We start from the raw sequence: 14,617 nt of genomic DNA, 5'->3' as shown, positions 1-14,617 counted from the left end.
GGGTCCAGTGTGAGTGTGCAAAATGTTGTGGCTGTAGCTGCGACGGTGCGGATGCCAATCCCGGAAATACACACACACACACATACATACATACATACATACATACACACACACACACACACACACATTCAGCTTTATATATTAGATATACTGTATACAGTACAGCCGGCTCTATATATACTGTATACAGTACATCCAGCTCTATATAAAGTATATATTGTATTCAGTACAGCTGGATCTATGGTATACACTGTAAACAGTACATCCGGCTCTATATATAGTATATACTGTATACATTACATCTGGCTCTATATATAGTACATAATGTATACAGTACAGCTGGCTCTATATATAGTATATACTGTATACATTACATCCAGCTCTATATATAGTATATACTGTATATTGAACAGCCGGCTCTATACATAGTATATATTTTAGATGAGAATAAGACACTGTAATAAAATTAATAAAGTTTACAAATGGGATATTAATGGCACAGTTGGATCTCTTCCCAAATATTCTCATCATGTGCAGTTTCCCAATGTCGGGTGTGGAGTTTTGGCAGTGATTACGCTTTACCTTGTCCTCACTCCTCTTCCTCTTACTTCATGTCCTCACATATTAATGACTTTATTGTGTCGAGTTTTCCTTATGCACATATATTAATTTCCTTAGGAAAATATAGAGGAAACCCTGGGTCCATCACCCAAGGATGAGTTGATGTAAACACTTGCCAAGTCTTCGGGAGTAACAAGCTAGGAAGCGTAATATGGAAGAAAGGATCTGAAATCTCCATCGATCCCGTTGACAGGATCTCGCTGATCATTTTTATTGACCGGTAGATATGGGAGTTACATTAATAGGAATATCTTCCGCACCTTGAGGTTAAAAAGTGTAGAGTTTACCAAAATCTATCAAGTGTGTGTCCAATGTGACTACAGAGGTCAAGACAGGAACAAGGGAACTCCCAGTGTGTGGCCGAACACAGCGGGGACACCAGGGTAATGACACGCCGGGGGAGGGGAGGACCCCGAGAATGGTGCAACACAGCAGTTACACCAGGGTAATGACATGCCGGGGGAGGGGAGGACCCCCAGTGAATCATGCTGCACAAAGTTTGCACCAGGGTAATGACACCCCAGGAGTGTGGAGGACCCCGAGAATGGTGCAACACAGCAGTTACACCAGGGTAATGACATGCCGGGGGAGGGGAGGACCCCCAGTGAATCATGCAACCCAAAGTGTGCACCAGAGTAATGATATGCCGGGGAAGAGAAGGACCCCCAAGGGGACAACACAACACAAAGGGTGCACCAGTGTAATGACACGCAGGGGAAAGGAAGGAACCGAGGTGAGCGAGGCAATACAGCGGGGACACCAGGGTAATGACACGCTGGGGAAGGGGAGGAGAGGACCCCAGCGGACAATGCAACACAGCGGGTACATAAGGATAATGACACGTCGGGGGAGGAGAGGACCCCCAGCAAATAATGCGGCACAAAGGGTACACCAGGGTAATAACACGCCGAAGGAGGGGAGGACTCCCAATGAACGATGCTACACAGCGGGTACATCAGGATAATGACACACTGGGTAATAACACCAGGGTAATAAGACGCCAGGGGAGGGGAGGGTGCACAATGAACGACGCAACACAAAGGGTGCACCAGGGTAATAGCACGCCAGGGGAGGGGAGGGCGCACAATGAACGACGCAACACAACGGGAACACCAGGGTAATAACACGCCAGGGGAGGGCGCACAATGAACGACGCAACACAACGGGAACACCAGGGTAATAACACGCCAGGGGAGGGGAGGGCGCACAATGAACAACGCAACACAAAGGGTGCACCAGGGTAATAACATGCCAGGGGAGGGGAGGGCGCACAATGAACGATGCAACACAAAGGGTGCACCAGGGTAATAACACGCCAGGGGAGGGGAGGGCGCACAATGAACGACGCAACACAAAGGGTGCACCAGGGTAATAACACGCCAGGGGAGGGGAGGGCGCACAATGAACGACGCAACACAAAGGGTGCACCAGGGTAATAACACGCCAGGGGAGGGGAGGGCGCACAATGAACGACGCAACACAAAGGGTGCACCAGGGTAATAACACGCCAGGGGAGGGGAGGGCGCACAATGAACGACGCAACACAAAGGGTGCACCAGGGTAATAACATGCCAGGGGAGGGGAGGGCGCACAATGAACGACGCAACACAAAGGGTGCACCAGGGTAATAACATGCCAGGGGAGGGGAGGGCGCACAATGAACGACGCAACACAAAGGGTGCACCAGGGTAATAACATGCCAGGGGAGGGCGCACAATGAACGACGCAACACAAAGGGTGCACCAGGGTAATAACATGCCAGGGGAGGGGAGGGCGCACAATGAACGACGCAACACAAAGGGTGCACCAGGGTAATAACATGCCAGGGGAGGGGAGGGCGCACAATGAACGACGCAACACAAAGGGTGCACCAGGGTAATAACACGCCAGGGGAGGGCGCACAATGAACAACGCAACACAAAGGGTGCACCAGGGTATTCTCGCACCAGGGGAAGGGAGGACACACAGCGAATGATGCAACACAGTGGGTACACGCCAGGGGGGAAGGGAGCACCCACAGTGAGCAATGGAACACAAGGGGTACAGCAGGGTAGGGACACGCCAGGAGAGGTTAGGACCCCTGGCGAGCAATGCAACACAAAGGGTGCACCAGGGAAATGGTACAACGGAAGGCCCTGGCACTAAGGTGAAAAGAGCGAGGTCACTTGCTAACACTGACCTGAAGCTGATCCATGCACTCCCTAACATCCCTAGGAGAGTCCTCACCCCTGTACACCAATCACATGCATAGGACCTCACTGACCTTGAACTCACCCTGACTGGTGAAGGCCAAGCAAGACACTAGTCTGACCACTACAATAAGATAACACAAGGAAGGTAAGAGAAACAGGTGAGGAAAGACACAACAAAAATCACTCCTTGCCTTCATCTGTAGGAAACTTCCCAGCTGCAATAGCTACAACACCACAGCTATGCAGAGAACAGCTCCTTCAACATGGTCAGCATAGGTATGAGCTATAGCCAGCATAGTGAGGCGTGAGGAGCGGATGCTTATAGTAGAAGGCATTGGCTGCAGCTAAGATTACAACTACCTGCTAGATCACTGCAGGATAGAAAGGAACCTTAACCCCTTAAATATGCTCCAGCTCAGGGTAAATGATGAGTGGGCACAAAAGCAAACAATACACTTTAACCTTCTGAACCCAGATCCCTCCGAGATCACATCAGGCCGTGAAAGTATGCCTAGCTCTAAACCAAAATAGACCCCCTTCCCTGTGGCCTGAGCTGTCCTCCATTAGTGGTCTTTTCTAGTCCTGATGTTGAGGGATGTTCCCCTGTGCAGTGGTATCTCCACGTCTAGTGCCTTATCTCCTAAAGGAATGGCCATAAGGTCACATATTGAGGGTTTTCCTAGTAGTGCCCCAATTTCCATTGTGTTCCGTCATCTTCATCTGCTTTTGGAGAATGACGTCACAATGGCACATGAAAAATAGTGGGGGAATCTCAATTTTTCGTGAACTTGGTTCATCACAGAGCAATTTGCTCATCTCTAGCAATTAGATATTATTGGTATTACAGAAATCAGAGATTTTACAGCAGAATAAGACTTTCCCACCGGGGTGACGGAGAATTCCCTGGTGGGCCTCATCACCAACCATTATCCCCATAGAAGCTCCACATATAAGTATTTCTTCCACCCAGCCAGTGTGTAAGGAATAAAAGGACTTGTAGAAGTGCTATGGATTTGTCTCCCTCTACAGTATATTTGTTGTAACTGATCATCTTATAAAGGGACGAAAAGTCATCAAAAATTTGTTGTAAATCTTTTATTATTGTTAGAAACAAACACAAAATGTGGGCACTTTAGGATCGTGTACGTTTAGGACAATCCTCTTGAAGGACACATTTTGACTTATCGTCCAGTAGCACGTAGCCTTCCTTACAGAAGCAGCCCTCCTCACAGCCTTCCATGCACTTGTACTTTATGTTGCAGGTCCCGGGGCACAGGGTGCCACATCTAAATGTCGTGTTCCCAGTGCAGGCCTCACATTTCTTCTTCTCTACGCAGGACTCCCCCAGCTCCACGTAGTCGTCTTTGCAGAAACAGCCGCTCTTACACTGTCTTGTACAACCATCTTCATTGGGGTGGGTGCAGTTTGGGGGGCAGGCGCTGCCACACTCTTTATATTCTTTATCAGGTCCACAGTCTCTGAAAGGGGCTGTAATATTACAATAATGTTAGATGGGGAAATGGGGATGAAGGGAAAGAAGACTTTATAAAATTGAAACATACAGTTATGATACGAGTATGAGAGAATGTCCTGACAACCATCTGACATGGTATAATGCCTCACTGAGTGATATATACCAGGAGGGGCCCAGGATGGGGACATATATACCAGGATGGAGACATATATACCATATGTATAAGATGGAAACATAAAATTATGGTACAAATATGAGAGGGCACGATTTCCTGACATCCACCTGTTATGGTATAATGGCTCACTGAGTGATATATACCAAATGGGGCCTAGGATAGGGACATATATACCAGATAAGGGACATATGTACCAGGATGGTGACATATAAACCATATGTATAAAATGGAAACATACAGTTATGATAGGAGTATGATTGGGCAGAGTTTAGTGAACAACCATCAGACATGGTATAATTGATCACTGAGTTATATATACCAGGAGGGGCCCAAGATGGTTCACATATATACCAGATAGGGGACATACTTACCAGGATGGTGATATACAGTATATACCATATGTATAAAATGGAAACATACTGTTATGATAGGAGTATGAGAGGGCAGGATGTCCTGACAACTATCTGACATGGTATAATGCCTCACTGAGTGATATATACCAGGAGGGGCCCAGGATGGGGACATATATACCAGGATGGAGACATATATACCATATGTATAAGATGGAAACATAAAATTATGGTACAAATATGAGAGGGCAGGATTTTCTGACATCCACCTGATATAGTATAATGGCTCACTGAGTGATATATAAGAAGAGGGGCCCAGGATGGGGACAAATATACCAGGATGGAGACATATATACCATATGTATAAGATGGAAACATACAGTTATGGTACAAGTATGAGAGGGCAGGATTTCCTGACATCGACCTGATATGGTATAATAGCTCACTGAGTGATATATACCAAATGCTGTGCACTGGACCCGCTCCCATCGCACCTCATCCCCAACATCACCGCAGTCCTCATTCCAGCCCTAACCCATCTCTTCAACCTATCACTAGCAAGTGGTGTATTCCCTTCATGCTTTAAACATGCCTCTATTACACCCATCCTCAAAAAGCCCTCCCTTGACCCATCCTCTGTGTCAAACTATCGCCCCATATCCCTTCTCCCCTACGCCTCAAAACTACTGGAACAGCATGTCCATCTTGAATTGTCCTCATACCTCTCCTCCTGCTCCCTCTTTGACCAGCTTCAATCTGGCTTCCGACCACATCATTCTACCGAAACTGCCCTAACCAAAGTCACCAATGATCTACTAACCGCCAAAGCCAAGCGACACTACTCTATCCTCCTCCTCCTGGACCTGTCCTCTGCCTTCGACACAGTAGACCATTCCCTCCTACTACAGATTCTCTCATCTCTGGGCATCACGGACTTGGCCCTATCTTGGATCTCCTCATACCTAACCGACCGAACTTCCAGCGTCTCCCATTCTCACACCACTTCCTTATCTCGCCCCCTATCTGTTGGTGTCCCTCAAGGCTCAGTTCTTGGACCCCTGCTGTTCTCCATCTACACCTTCGGCTTGGGACAGCTCATAGAGTCCCACGGCCTCCAGTATCATCTCTATGCCGATGACACACAGATCTACCTCTCTGGACCTGACATTACCTCTCTACTAACCAAAATTCCACAATGTCTGTCTGCTATCTCATCCTTCTTCTCTGCGCGATTCCTAAAACTTAACATGGACAAAACAGAGTTTATTGTCTTTCCTCCTCCTCACTCATCTCCTCCAACAAGCCTTTCCATCAAACTTGATGGTTGCTCACTCACCCCAGTCTCACAAGCTCGTTGCCTTGGAGTGACCCTCGACTCTGCTCTATCCTTCAAGCCACACATCCAAGCCCTCTTCACCTCTTGCAGACTACAACTCAAACATATCTCCCGGATCCGTGCTTTTCTTAACCAAGAATCTGCAAAACATTAGTTCATGCCCTCATCATCTCCCGCCTTGACTACTGCAACCTCCTGCTCTCTGGCCTCCCTTCCAACACTCTTGCACCCCTCCAATCTATCCTAAACTCTGCAGCCCGCTTAATCCACCTCTCCCCTCGCTACTCCCCAGCCTCGCCACTCTGCCAATCCCTTCACTGGCTTCCCATCACCCAACGACTCCAGTTCAAAACATTAACCATGACATACAAAGCCATGCACAACCTGTCTCCTCCCTACATCTGTGACCTAGTCTCCCAGTACCTACCTGCACGCAACCTTAGATCCTCACAAGATCTCCTTCTCTGCTCCTCTCTTATCTCCTCTTCCCACAATCGTGTACAAGATTTCTCCCGTGCATCCCCCATACTCTGGAACGCTCTACCTCAGCACATCAGACTCTCACCTACCGTGGAAAGCTTCAAGAGGAACCTCAAGACCCACCTCTTCCAACAAGCCTACAACCTACAATAGCCCTCAGCCCAGTAGACCACTGCGCAACCAGCTCTGTCCTCACCTATTGTACCATCACCCATTCCCTGTAGACTGTGAGCCCTCGCGGGCAGGGTCCTCTCTCCTCCTATACCAGTCTGTCTTGTACTGTTAATGATTGTTGTACGTATACCCTCTTTCACTTGTAAAGCGCCATGGAATAAATGGCGCTATAATAATAAATAATAATAATAAATGGGGCCTAGGATAGGGACATATATACCAGATAAGGGACATATGTACCAGGATGGTGACATATATACCATATGTATAAAATGGAAACATACAGTTATGATAGGAGTATGATTGGGAAGAGTTTAGTGACAACCATCAGACATGGTATAATTGATCACTGAGTTATATATACCAGGAGGGGCCCAAGATGGTTCACATATATACCAGATAGGGGACATACTTACCAGGATGGTGATATACAGTATATACCATATGTATAAAATGGAAACATACTGTTATGATTGGAGTATGAGAGGGCAGGATGTCCTGACAACTATCTGACATGGTATAATGCCTCACTGAGTGATATATACCAGGAGGGGCCCAGGGTGGGGACATATATACCAGGATGGAGACATATATACCATATGTATAAGATGGAAACATAAAATTATGGTACAAATATGAGAGGTCAGGATTTTCTGACATCCACCTGATATAGTATAATGGCTCACTGAGTGATATATAACAAGAGGGGCCCAGGATGGGGACAAATATACCAGGATGGAGACATATATACCATATGTATAAGATGGAAACATACAGTTATGGTACAAGTATGAGAGGGCAGGATTTCCTGACATCGACCTGATATGGTATAATAGCTCACTGAGTGATATGTACCAAATGGGGCCTAGGATAGGGACATATATACCAGATAAGGGACATATGTACCAGGATGGTGACATATATACCATATGTATAAAATGGAAACATACAGTTATGATAGGAGTATGATTGGGCAGAGTTTAGTGACAACCATCAGACATGGTATAATCGATCACTGAGTTATATATACCAGGAGGGGCCCAAGATGGTTCACATATATACCAGATAGGGGACATACTTACCAGGATGGTGATATACAGTATATACCATATGTATAAAATGGAAACATACTGTTATGATAGGAGTATGAGAGGGCAGGATGTCCTGACAACCATCTGACATGGTATAATGGCTCACTGAGTGATACATACAAGGAGAAGCCCAGGATGGGGACATATATGACCACTGCGCAACCAGCTCTGTCCTCACCTATCGTACCATCACCCATTCCCTGTAGACTGTGAGCCCTCGCGGGCAGGGTCCTCTCTCCTCCTATACCAGTCTGTTATGTACTGTTAATGATTGTTGTACGTATACCCTTTCACTTGTAAAGCGCCATGGAATAAATGGCGCTATAATAATAAATAATAATAATAATAATAATATATACTAGGATGGAGACATATAAACCATATGTATAAGATGGAAACATAAAATTATGGTACAAATATAAGAGGGCACGATTTCCTGACATCCACCTGATATGGTATAATGGCTCACTGAGTGATATATACCAGGAGGGGCCCAGGATGGGGACATATATACCAGGATGGAGGCATATATATCATATGTATAAGATGGAAACATACAGTTATGGTACAAGTATGAGAGGGCAGGATTTCCTGACATCCACCTGATATGGTATAATAGCTCACTAAGTGATATATACCAAATGGGGCCTAGGATAGGGACATATATACAAGATAAGGGACATATGTACCAGGATGGTGACATATATAGCATATGTATAAAATGGAAACATACAGTTATGATAGGAGTATGATTGGGCAGAGTTTACTGACAACCATCAGACATGGTATAATTGATCACTGAGTGATATATACCAGGAGGGGCCCAAGATGGTTCACATATATACCAGAAAAGGGACATATGTACCAGGATGGGGACATATATACCATATGTATAAAATGGAAACATACAGTTATGATACGAGTATGAGAGGGCAGGATTTCCTGACATCCACCTGATATGGTATAATAGCTCACTGAGTGATATATCCAAATGGGGCCTAGGATAGGGACATATATACCAGATAAGGGACAAATGTACCAGGATTGTGACATATATACCATATGTATAAAATGGAAACATACAGTTACGATAGGTGTATGAGAGGGCAGGATGTCCTGACAACCATCTGACATGGTATAATGGATCACTGAGTGATACATAGTGGATCAGGGGTATATACATTGCTCAATGATTGTATAAGTGCATGTAGGATGAACGATAAATGGAAAGTTTACAAACATCACGATGGAAGCAGAGTTTATGCTATGGCCTAACAACTATTTCCTGGTGCACCGAGACACTACCAAGCACTGCTGGTGGCCAACTTTACAAGGTCAAGTTTTCACCAAATTGGTTAGGCTGCAACCATGGAAAAGCTGATGACCAATCTTATAATTTGGTGGAAGCTGTGATGGGTTCCACCAATAAGGAGATGGAAGAATTGGGGGGTCCCAATTTTGTGTTGACCAAGAAGAAGACAGCGAATGGTGATCATTAAGGTGGTGAGAAGGCGACTGATTGACAAATGGAAGGAATCAGGGAAGAATGGAGGGACAAGCAACAAAGGAGAATATAAGTCAATACTGTGAAGAGGTGGCTCATAAATGGATATCATCCCAGATGGAGAAAGAAGGAGAAACAGACACGATTCTAGGAAGATTCCTACCGGGCAGGTTGGTCCAACAAGTCAGACTACCCTTTGAGATCAGGTTCACTGGCGGATTGTACTCAGCCTAAGGGTATGTGCACACATTAAGTATTTGCTCCAAACATTGCAAATGCAAATATTGAAGTGTTGGCAGGAAGAAAATTAGCATGAAACAATTATTTGCTGCTTTTTTAATGTTTTTTTCAGTCATTAGAATGGGTTAAAAATGGTGCAAAAATGCACACTCCTAATGTCTTTCCTTGTGGAATGTACAACAAGATAACAGGATAAGGAAGAGCAATAAAACTTACTGATCGGGAAAGGTCTCCTTAAGTCCTATTTAAAGATAGCACTAGTATTCTACTACAGAATCATCTGACAGATTCCCTTTAAGGGGTAACGTCTGTCCTTGTGGAAAGTGAAATGTCAGTGTAAGGAGACTTATAGGCCATGCAGTGCTCCTCTGGGAAGATTATATGCAAATTGCCTCTTCAGGGGGAAAGAGGACTTGTACCTATTGGAAGTAGAAAGAAAGAACTTGTATCACTCATTGATACAATCTAATCAAATCATTCTTTGCACTAAGGAGGAGGCAACACCCAGAAATACTTGTCTGTAAATTGAGGTTCTGGTTTGGCTTTTATCCTAAGTCATGTGACAGGGCACTTTAAAAGGTCGATATTGACTTTTAGGATTGCTACATCCAATAGGTGGCGCTAGAGTCCAAGTCCTTTTCTCTGAAGAGGCACTTTGTATACAAACATCACCAAGTTGCTATATATTGAGGATGGGAACTTGGTTTGAAGTATCTCCACGTATGAAAGGACCCCGAGTTCTACAGTCAGACTTTTACGTCTTTTTTTGCATTATTTAATAGACACATTCTTGTGTACTCACAAATCAATAATGTCAAAGAGTAAATATAACAAATTTTGCAAAAAAGTGTCAGTCCATTTATAAAAGTGTTGGAGCGTAATAATGGATTACACTCACGTTTTTGCAGATCTTGCGCGCTGATCAGGATGATGGCCGCTCCTGCAAAACACAAAGCAGCACAAATCAGACGACGTCCGGTCGCCCTACACGTCACATAATACAATCTACTCTGTCCACATCCAAAGCTAAAATAAGATTTGTGTTCAAACTGGAGTGACGAGGACTGGAAAAAATGATACAAAATATGTAATGATGAAAAGAGGAGAAATAAGACGAGAAATTAGAGGAAAAATAAGAGGAGAAAAAAAGGATTAAATAAAAAGAGGGGAACAAAAGGGGAAAGGCAAAATCAGAGGAAAAGTAAAATGGGAAAAAAGTCAAGCAATAAAAGGAGAAAAGAAGAAATAAAAGGAGAAAAGCAGAGGAGAGCAAAGAGGGGAAAAAAGGGAGAAACAAGAGAAAAAAAAGACAAGCAATAAGAGGAGAAAAAAACAAGCAATAAGAGGGGGAAAAAAGGAGAAATAAGAGAAGGAAAAAGACAAGCAATAAGAGGAGAAAAAAAGAGGAGAAAAAAGACAAGCAATAAGAGGAGAAAAAAGAGGAGAAAAAAGACAACCAGTAAGAGGAGAAAAAAGAGGAGAAAAAAGACAACCAATAAGAGGAGAAAAAAGAGGAGAAAAAAGACAAGCAATAAGAGGAGAAAAAAGAGGAGAAAAAAGACAAGCAATAAGAGGAGAAAAAAAGAGGAGAAAAAAGACAAGCAATAAGAGGAGAAAAAAGAGGAGAAAAAAGACAAGCAATAAGAGGAGAAAAAAAGAGGAGAAAAAAGACAAGCAATAAGAGGAGAAAAAAGAGGAGAAAAAAGACAACCAGTAAGAGGAGAAAAAAGAGGAGAAAAAAGACAACCAATAAGAGGAGAAAAAAGAGGAGAAAAAAGACAAGCAATAAGAGGAGAAAAAAAGAGGAGAAAAAAGACAAGCAATAAGAGGAGAAAAAAAGAGGAGAAAAAAGACAAGCAATAAGAGGAGAAAAAAGACAAGCAATAAGAGGAGAAAAAAGACAAGCAATAAGAGGAGAAAAAAGACAAGCAATAAGAGGAGAAAAAAGACAAGCAATAAGAGGAGAAAAAGAGGAGAAAAAAGACAAGTAATAAGAGGAGAAAAAAGAGGAGAAAAAAGACAAGCAATAAGAGGAGAAAAAAAGAGGAGAAAAAAGACAAGCAATAAGAGAAGAAAAAAGAGGAGAACAAAGACAAGCAATAAGAGGAGAAAAAAGAGGAGAAAAAACAAGCAATAAGAGGAGAAAAAAAGAGGAGAAAAAAGACAAGCAATAAGAGGGGGGAAAAAAGGAGAAATAAGAGAAGGAAAAAGACAAGCAATAAGAGGAGAAAAAGAGGAGACATAAGAGAAAGAAAAGGGGAGAAAAAAGAGAAATAAGAAGAGAAATAAGATGAGCAGCAAGAGGAAAAAAAGAGGAGAAATTAGAGGAAAAATAAGAGGAGAAAAAAAGGAGAAAAAGATGAGCAATAAGAAGCGAAACAAGAGGACAAAAAAAGGATAAAAAAAGAGGAGGAATAAGAAAAGAAAAAAGAGGAGACATAAGAGAAGAAATAAGACAAAAAAGACTAGAAATAAGAGGAGAAATAAAAAGAAAAAAAGAGGAGAGATAAGAGGAGAAACAAGCGGATAAAAAAGACTAGCAGTAAAAGGAGAGAAAAAAGAGGAGAAAAAAAGAGCAGAGATAAAAAGAGACAAAAAATAGAAGAAATAAGAAGAGAAAGAAGACGAGCAATAAGAGGCAAAATAAGAGGAGAAATAACAAGATGGTTAAATGAAAAAAAAGAGGAGAAATAAGAGCAGAAATAGAGGAGAAATAAGAAGGGAAAAAAAGGAGAAATAAAACTAGAAACAAGAGAAAAAAAGAGGAGAACTAAGAGGAGAAATAAAGAGGAGAAATAAAAGGAGAAATAAGATCAGAAATAAGAGGAGAAATAAGATGAGCAATAAAATGAGAAATAAGAAGCAAAATAAGAGAAGAAAAAAGAGGAGCAATAAGTGGAGAAAAAAGAGGAGAAATAAGAGGAGAAAAAATAGGAGAAAGGTGAAAAAAAGAAGAGAAAAGAAAGAGGAGAAAAACTGCTCACCCAGCAATGAGAGCAGCAGCGCAGAGACGGGCGACATCTGCACCTCTTCAGTATCTTCCTGTAAAAAAGAAACAATGCAATTAGAAAAATCTGCCTTCTTAAGACCTCTGCTTGCAGGGAGTGAATGTAGATCTGCTGTGAATCTATGGGATGAGCTGATGTGCGGCCATTACTGGTGTGGATGAGGAGTTGTAGTGGAGGTGGCGCTGGTACCTGGGATCTGCCAGGTGTGGTACTGACCTGTGCCCGGTGGAGGGATCGTCTATATATCACAGGCCGGGGGTGTGGGCAGATTGCACGGTTTACTATCCCGTATTTCATTTCCGGGTACATGATGCCACCGGTGATATTATGTAACACCCAGGACAATGAGATCTATTGTTATAGTGACACTGCTCCGGGAAATGGGACCATTTCACAACAGTAGACAATAGAAACAGATGGAAGCTCCGGGGAAAATGTTACTCCTATAATGAAGTAATAAGCTGTGTATTATATGAGCACTATGCCTGCCAACAGGAGGGCAGTATGGCTGCTGGAATAATGTGCACTGCTGCAGGTATTATTCATCAGCATCTTCTGACTACATGACTGCTCTCATATTTATAACCTTATGGATCTATATGTGGTATTATTATAAATACTATATATTTATATACAGCTGCAAAGTTATGCAACCCCCCCCCCATTGTAAATTAATTCTGTTTGGTATAAACCAATTAAACAAGAACAATGTAAACAGGCATTGCGATCGCAGTCGCAGGCCCTGGGGGGGGGGGGGCACTGACCCCAGTGCCTGCTTCAACTGGCTTTGCGCCCGAGAGCCCACATCCAGCTGAAATGTATCTTGGCGCAGAGACCCCCGTCGGGTCCCTGCACTGCGATACACAAACAGCGGCCAGCAGCTGACATCGGCAGTACTGTGCCTGTAGCTCATGACAGTGACATCATGTGTTGCCATAGCATGAACGCCGGTGTCAGCTGCCGTTCATTGCACGCTGGCTATGGAGGAGGACGCAACATGACTTGGGAGGCAGGGAAGATGAGTACAATGTGTTTTTTTCTTGCGTTAGAGACAGAACAGAGATGTATTCACCGAGTTGGAGCCATATATACCAGGGGCACCCAGGATGGGGACATACTTACCAGGAAGGGGACATATTTACCACGATGGGGACACATTAAGCAGGATTGGGCCCAGGATGGGGACGTATATACCTGGAAGGGGACATATTCACCAGGATCGGCAATTTTATATCAGGAAGGGCCAAGGATGGCGATTAGTGATGGGTGGGTGATGGGAGCCTCGCCCGATCGTTTTGTAAAGATCGGATCGAGATAACACACTCTTGTGTCCGATCACTGATCTCGGGCTTTACAGATATGGGATGGGGCAGGGGCTGTAAAATAAAGAATATAGTTAATAACTAGCTGTAGTACCCGGGCGTTGCCCGGAATAGTAACTGTCTATCTCTTTCCCAGTCTCTGTCTGTCTCTTTCCTTGTCTGTCTGTTTCTATCTGTCTCAGTCTCTGTATTTGTCTGTCTCTTTCCTGGGCTGTCTCTTTCCTGGGCTGTCTCTTTCCCGGGCTGTCTCTTTCCCGGGCTGTCTCTTTCCTGGGCTGTCTCTTTGCCCAGCTGTCTCTTTCCCAGGCTGTCTCTTTCCCGGGCTGTCTCTTTGCCTGTCTGTCTCTTTGCCCGTCTGTCTCTTTGCCGGGCTGTCTCTTTCTCGGGCTGTCTCTTTCCCGGGCTGTCTCTTTCCTGGGCTGTCTCTTTCCCGGGCTGTCTCTTTCCCCGGCTGTCTCTTTGCCTGGCTGTCTCATCCCGGGCTGTCTCTTTCCCGGGCTGTCTCTTTCCCGGGCTATGTCTTTGTTCATGCTGTCTCTTTGCTCGGCTGTCTCTTTGCTCGGCTGTCTCTTTGCCCGGCTGTCTCTTTGCCCGGCTGTCTCTTTGCCTGGCTGTCTCATCCCGGGCTGTCTCTTTCCCGGGCTGTCTCT

At 44.1% G+C, this 14,617-nt stretch overlaps 1 protein-coding gene across 1 annotated transcript; it reads right to left on the bottom strand.

Annotated features, from left to right (window-relative positions):
* Positions 1 to 3,903: 3,903 nt before the first annotated feature.
* Positions 3,904 to 12,831, bottom strand: LOC142256502 (ixochymostatin-like). Its single transcript, XM_075328226.1, has 4 exons — positions 12,795 to 12,831; positions 12,622 to 12,679; positions 10,536 to 10,577; positions 3,904 to 4,301 (listed from the first exon to the last, which is right to left on the bottom strand). The coding sequence occupies exons 2-4, from the start codon at positions 12,656 to 12,658 to the stop codon at positions 3,946 to 3,948; spliced, it is 435 nt and encodes a 144-aa protein (XP_075184341.1). The 5' UTR covers positions 12,659 to 12,679; positions 12,795 to 12,831; the 3' UTR covers positions 3,904 to 3,945.
* Between the last annotated feature and the right edge of the window lie 1,786 nt (positions 12,832 to 14,617).

This window comes from Anomaloglossus baeobatrachus, chromosome 11, assembly GCF_048569485.1.
Source record: "Anomaloglossus baeobatrachus isolate aAnoBae1 chromosome 11, aAnoBae1.hap1, whole genome shotgun sequence".
Classification (NCBI taxonomy): domain Eukaryota; kingdom Metazoa; phylum Chordata; class Amphibia; order Anura; family Aromobatidae; genus Anomaloglossus; species Anomaloglossus baeobatrachus.
This window is presented reverse-complemented; position numbering and strand designations above follow the sequence as displayed.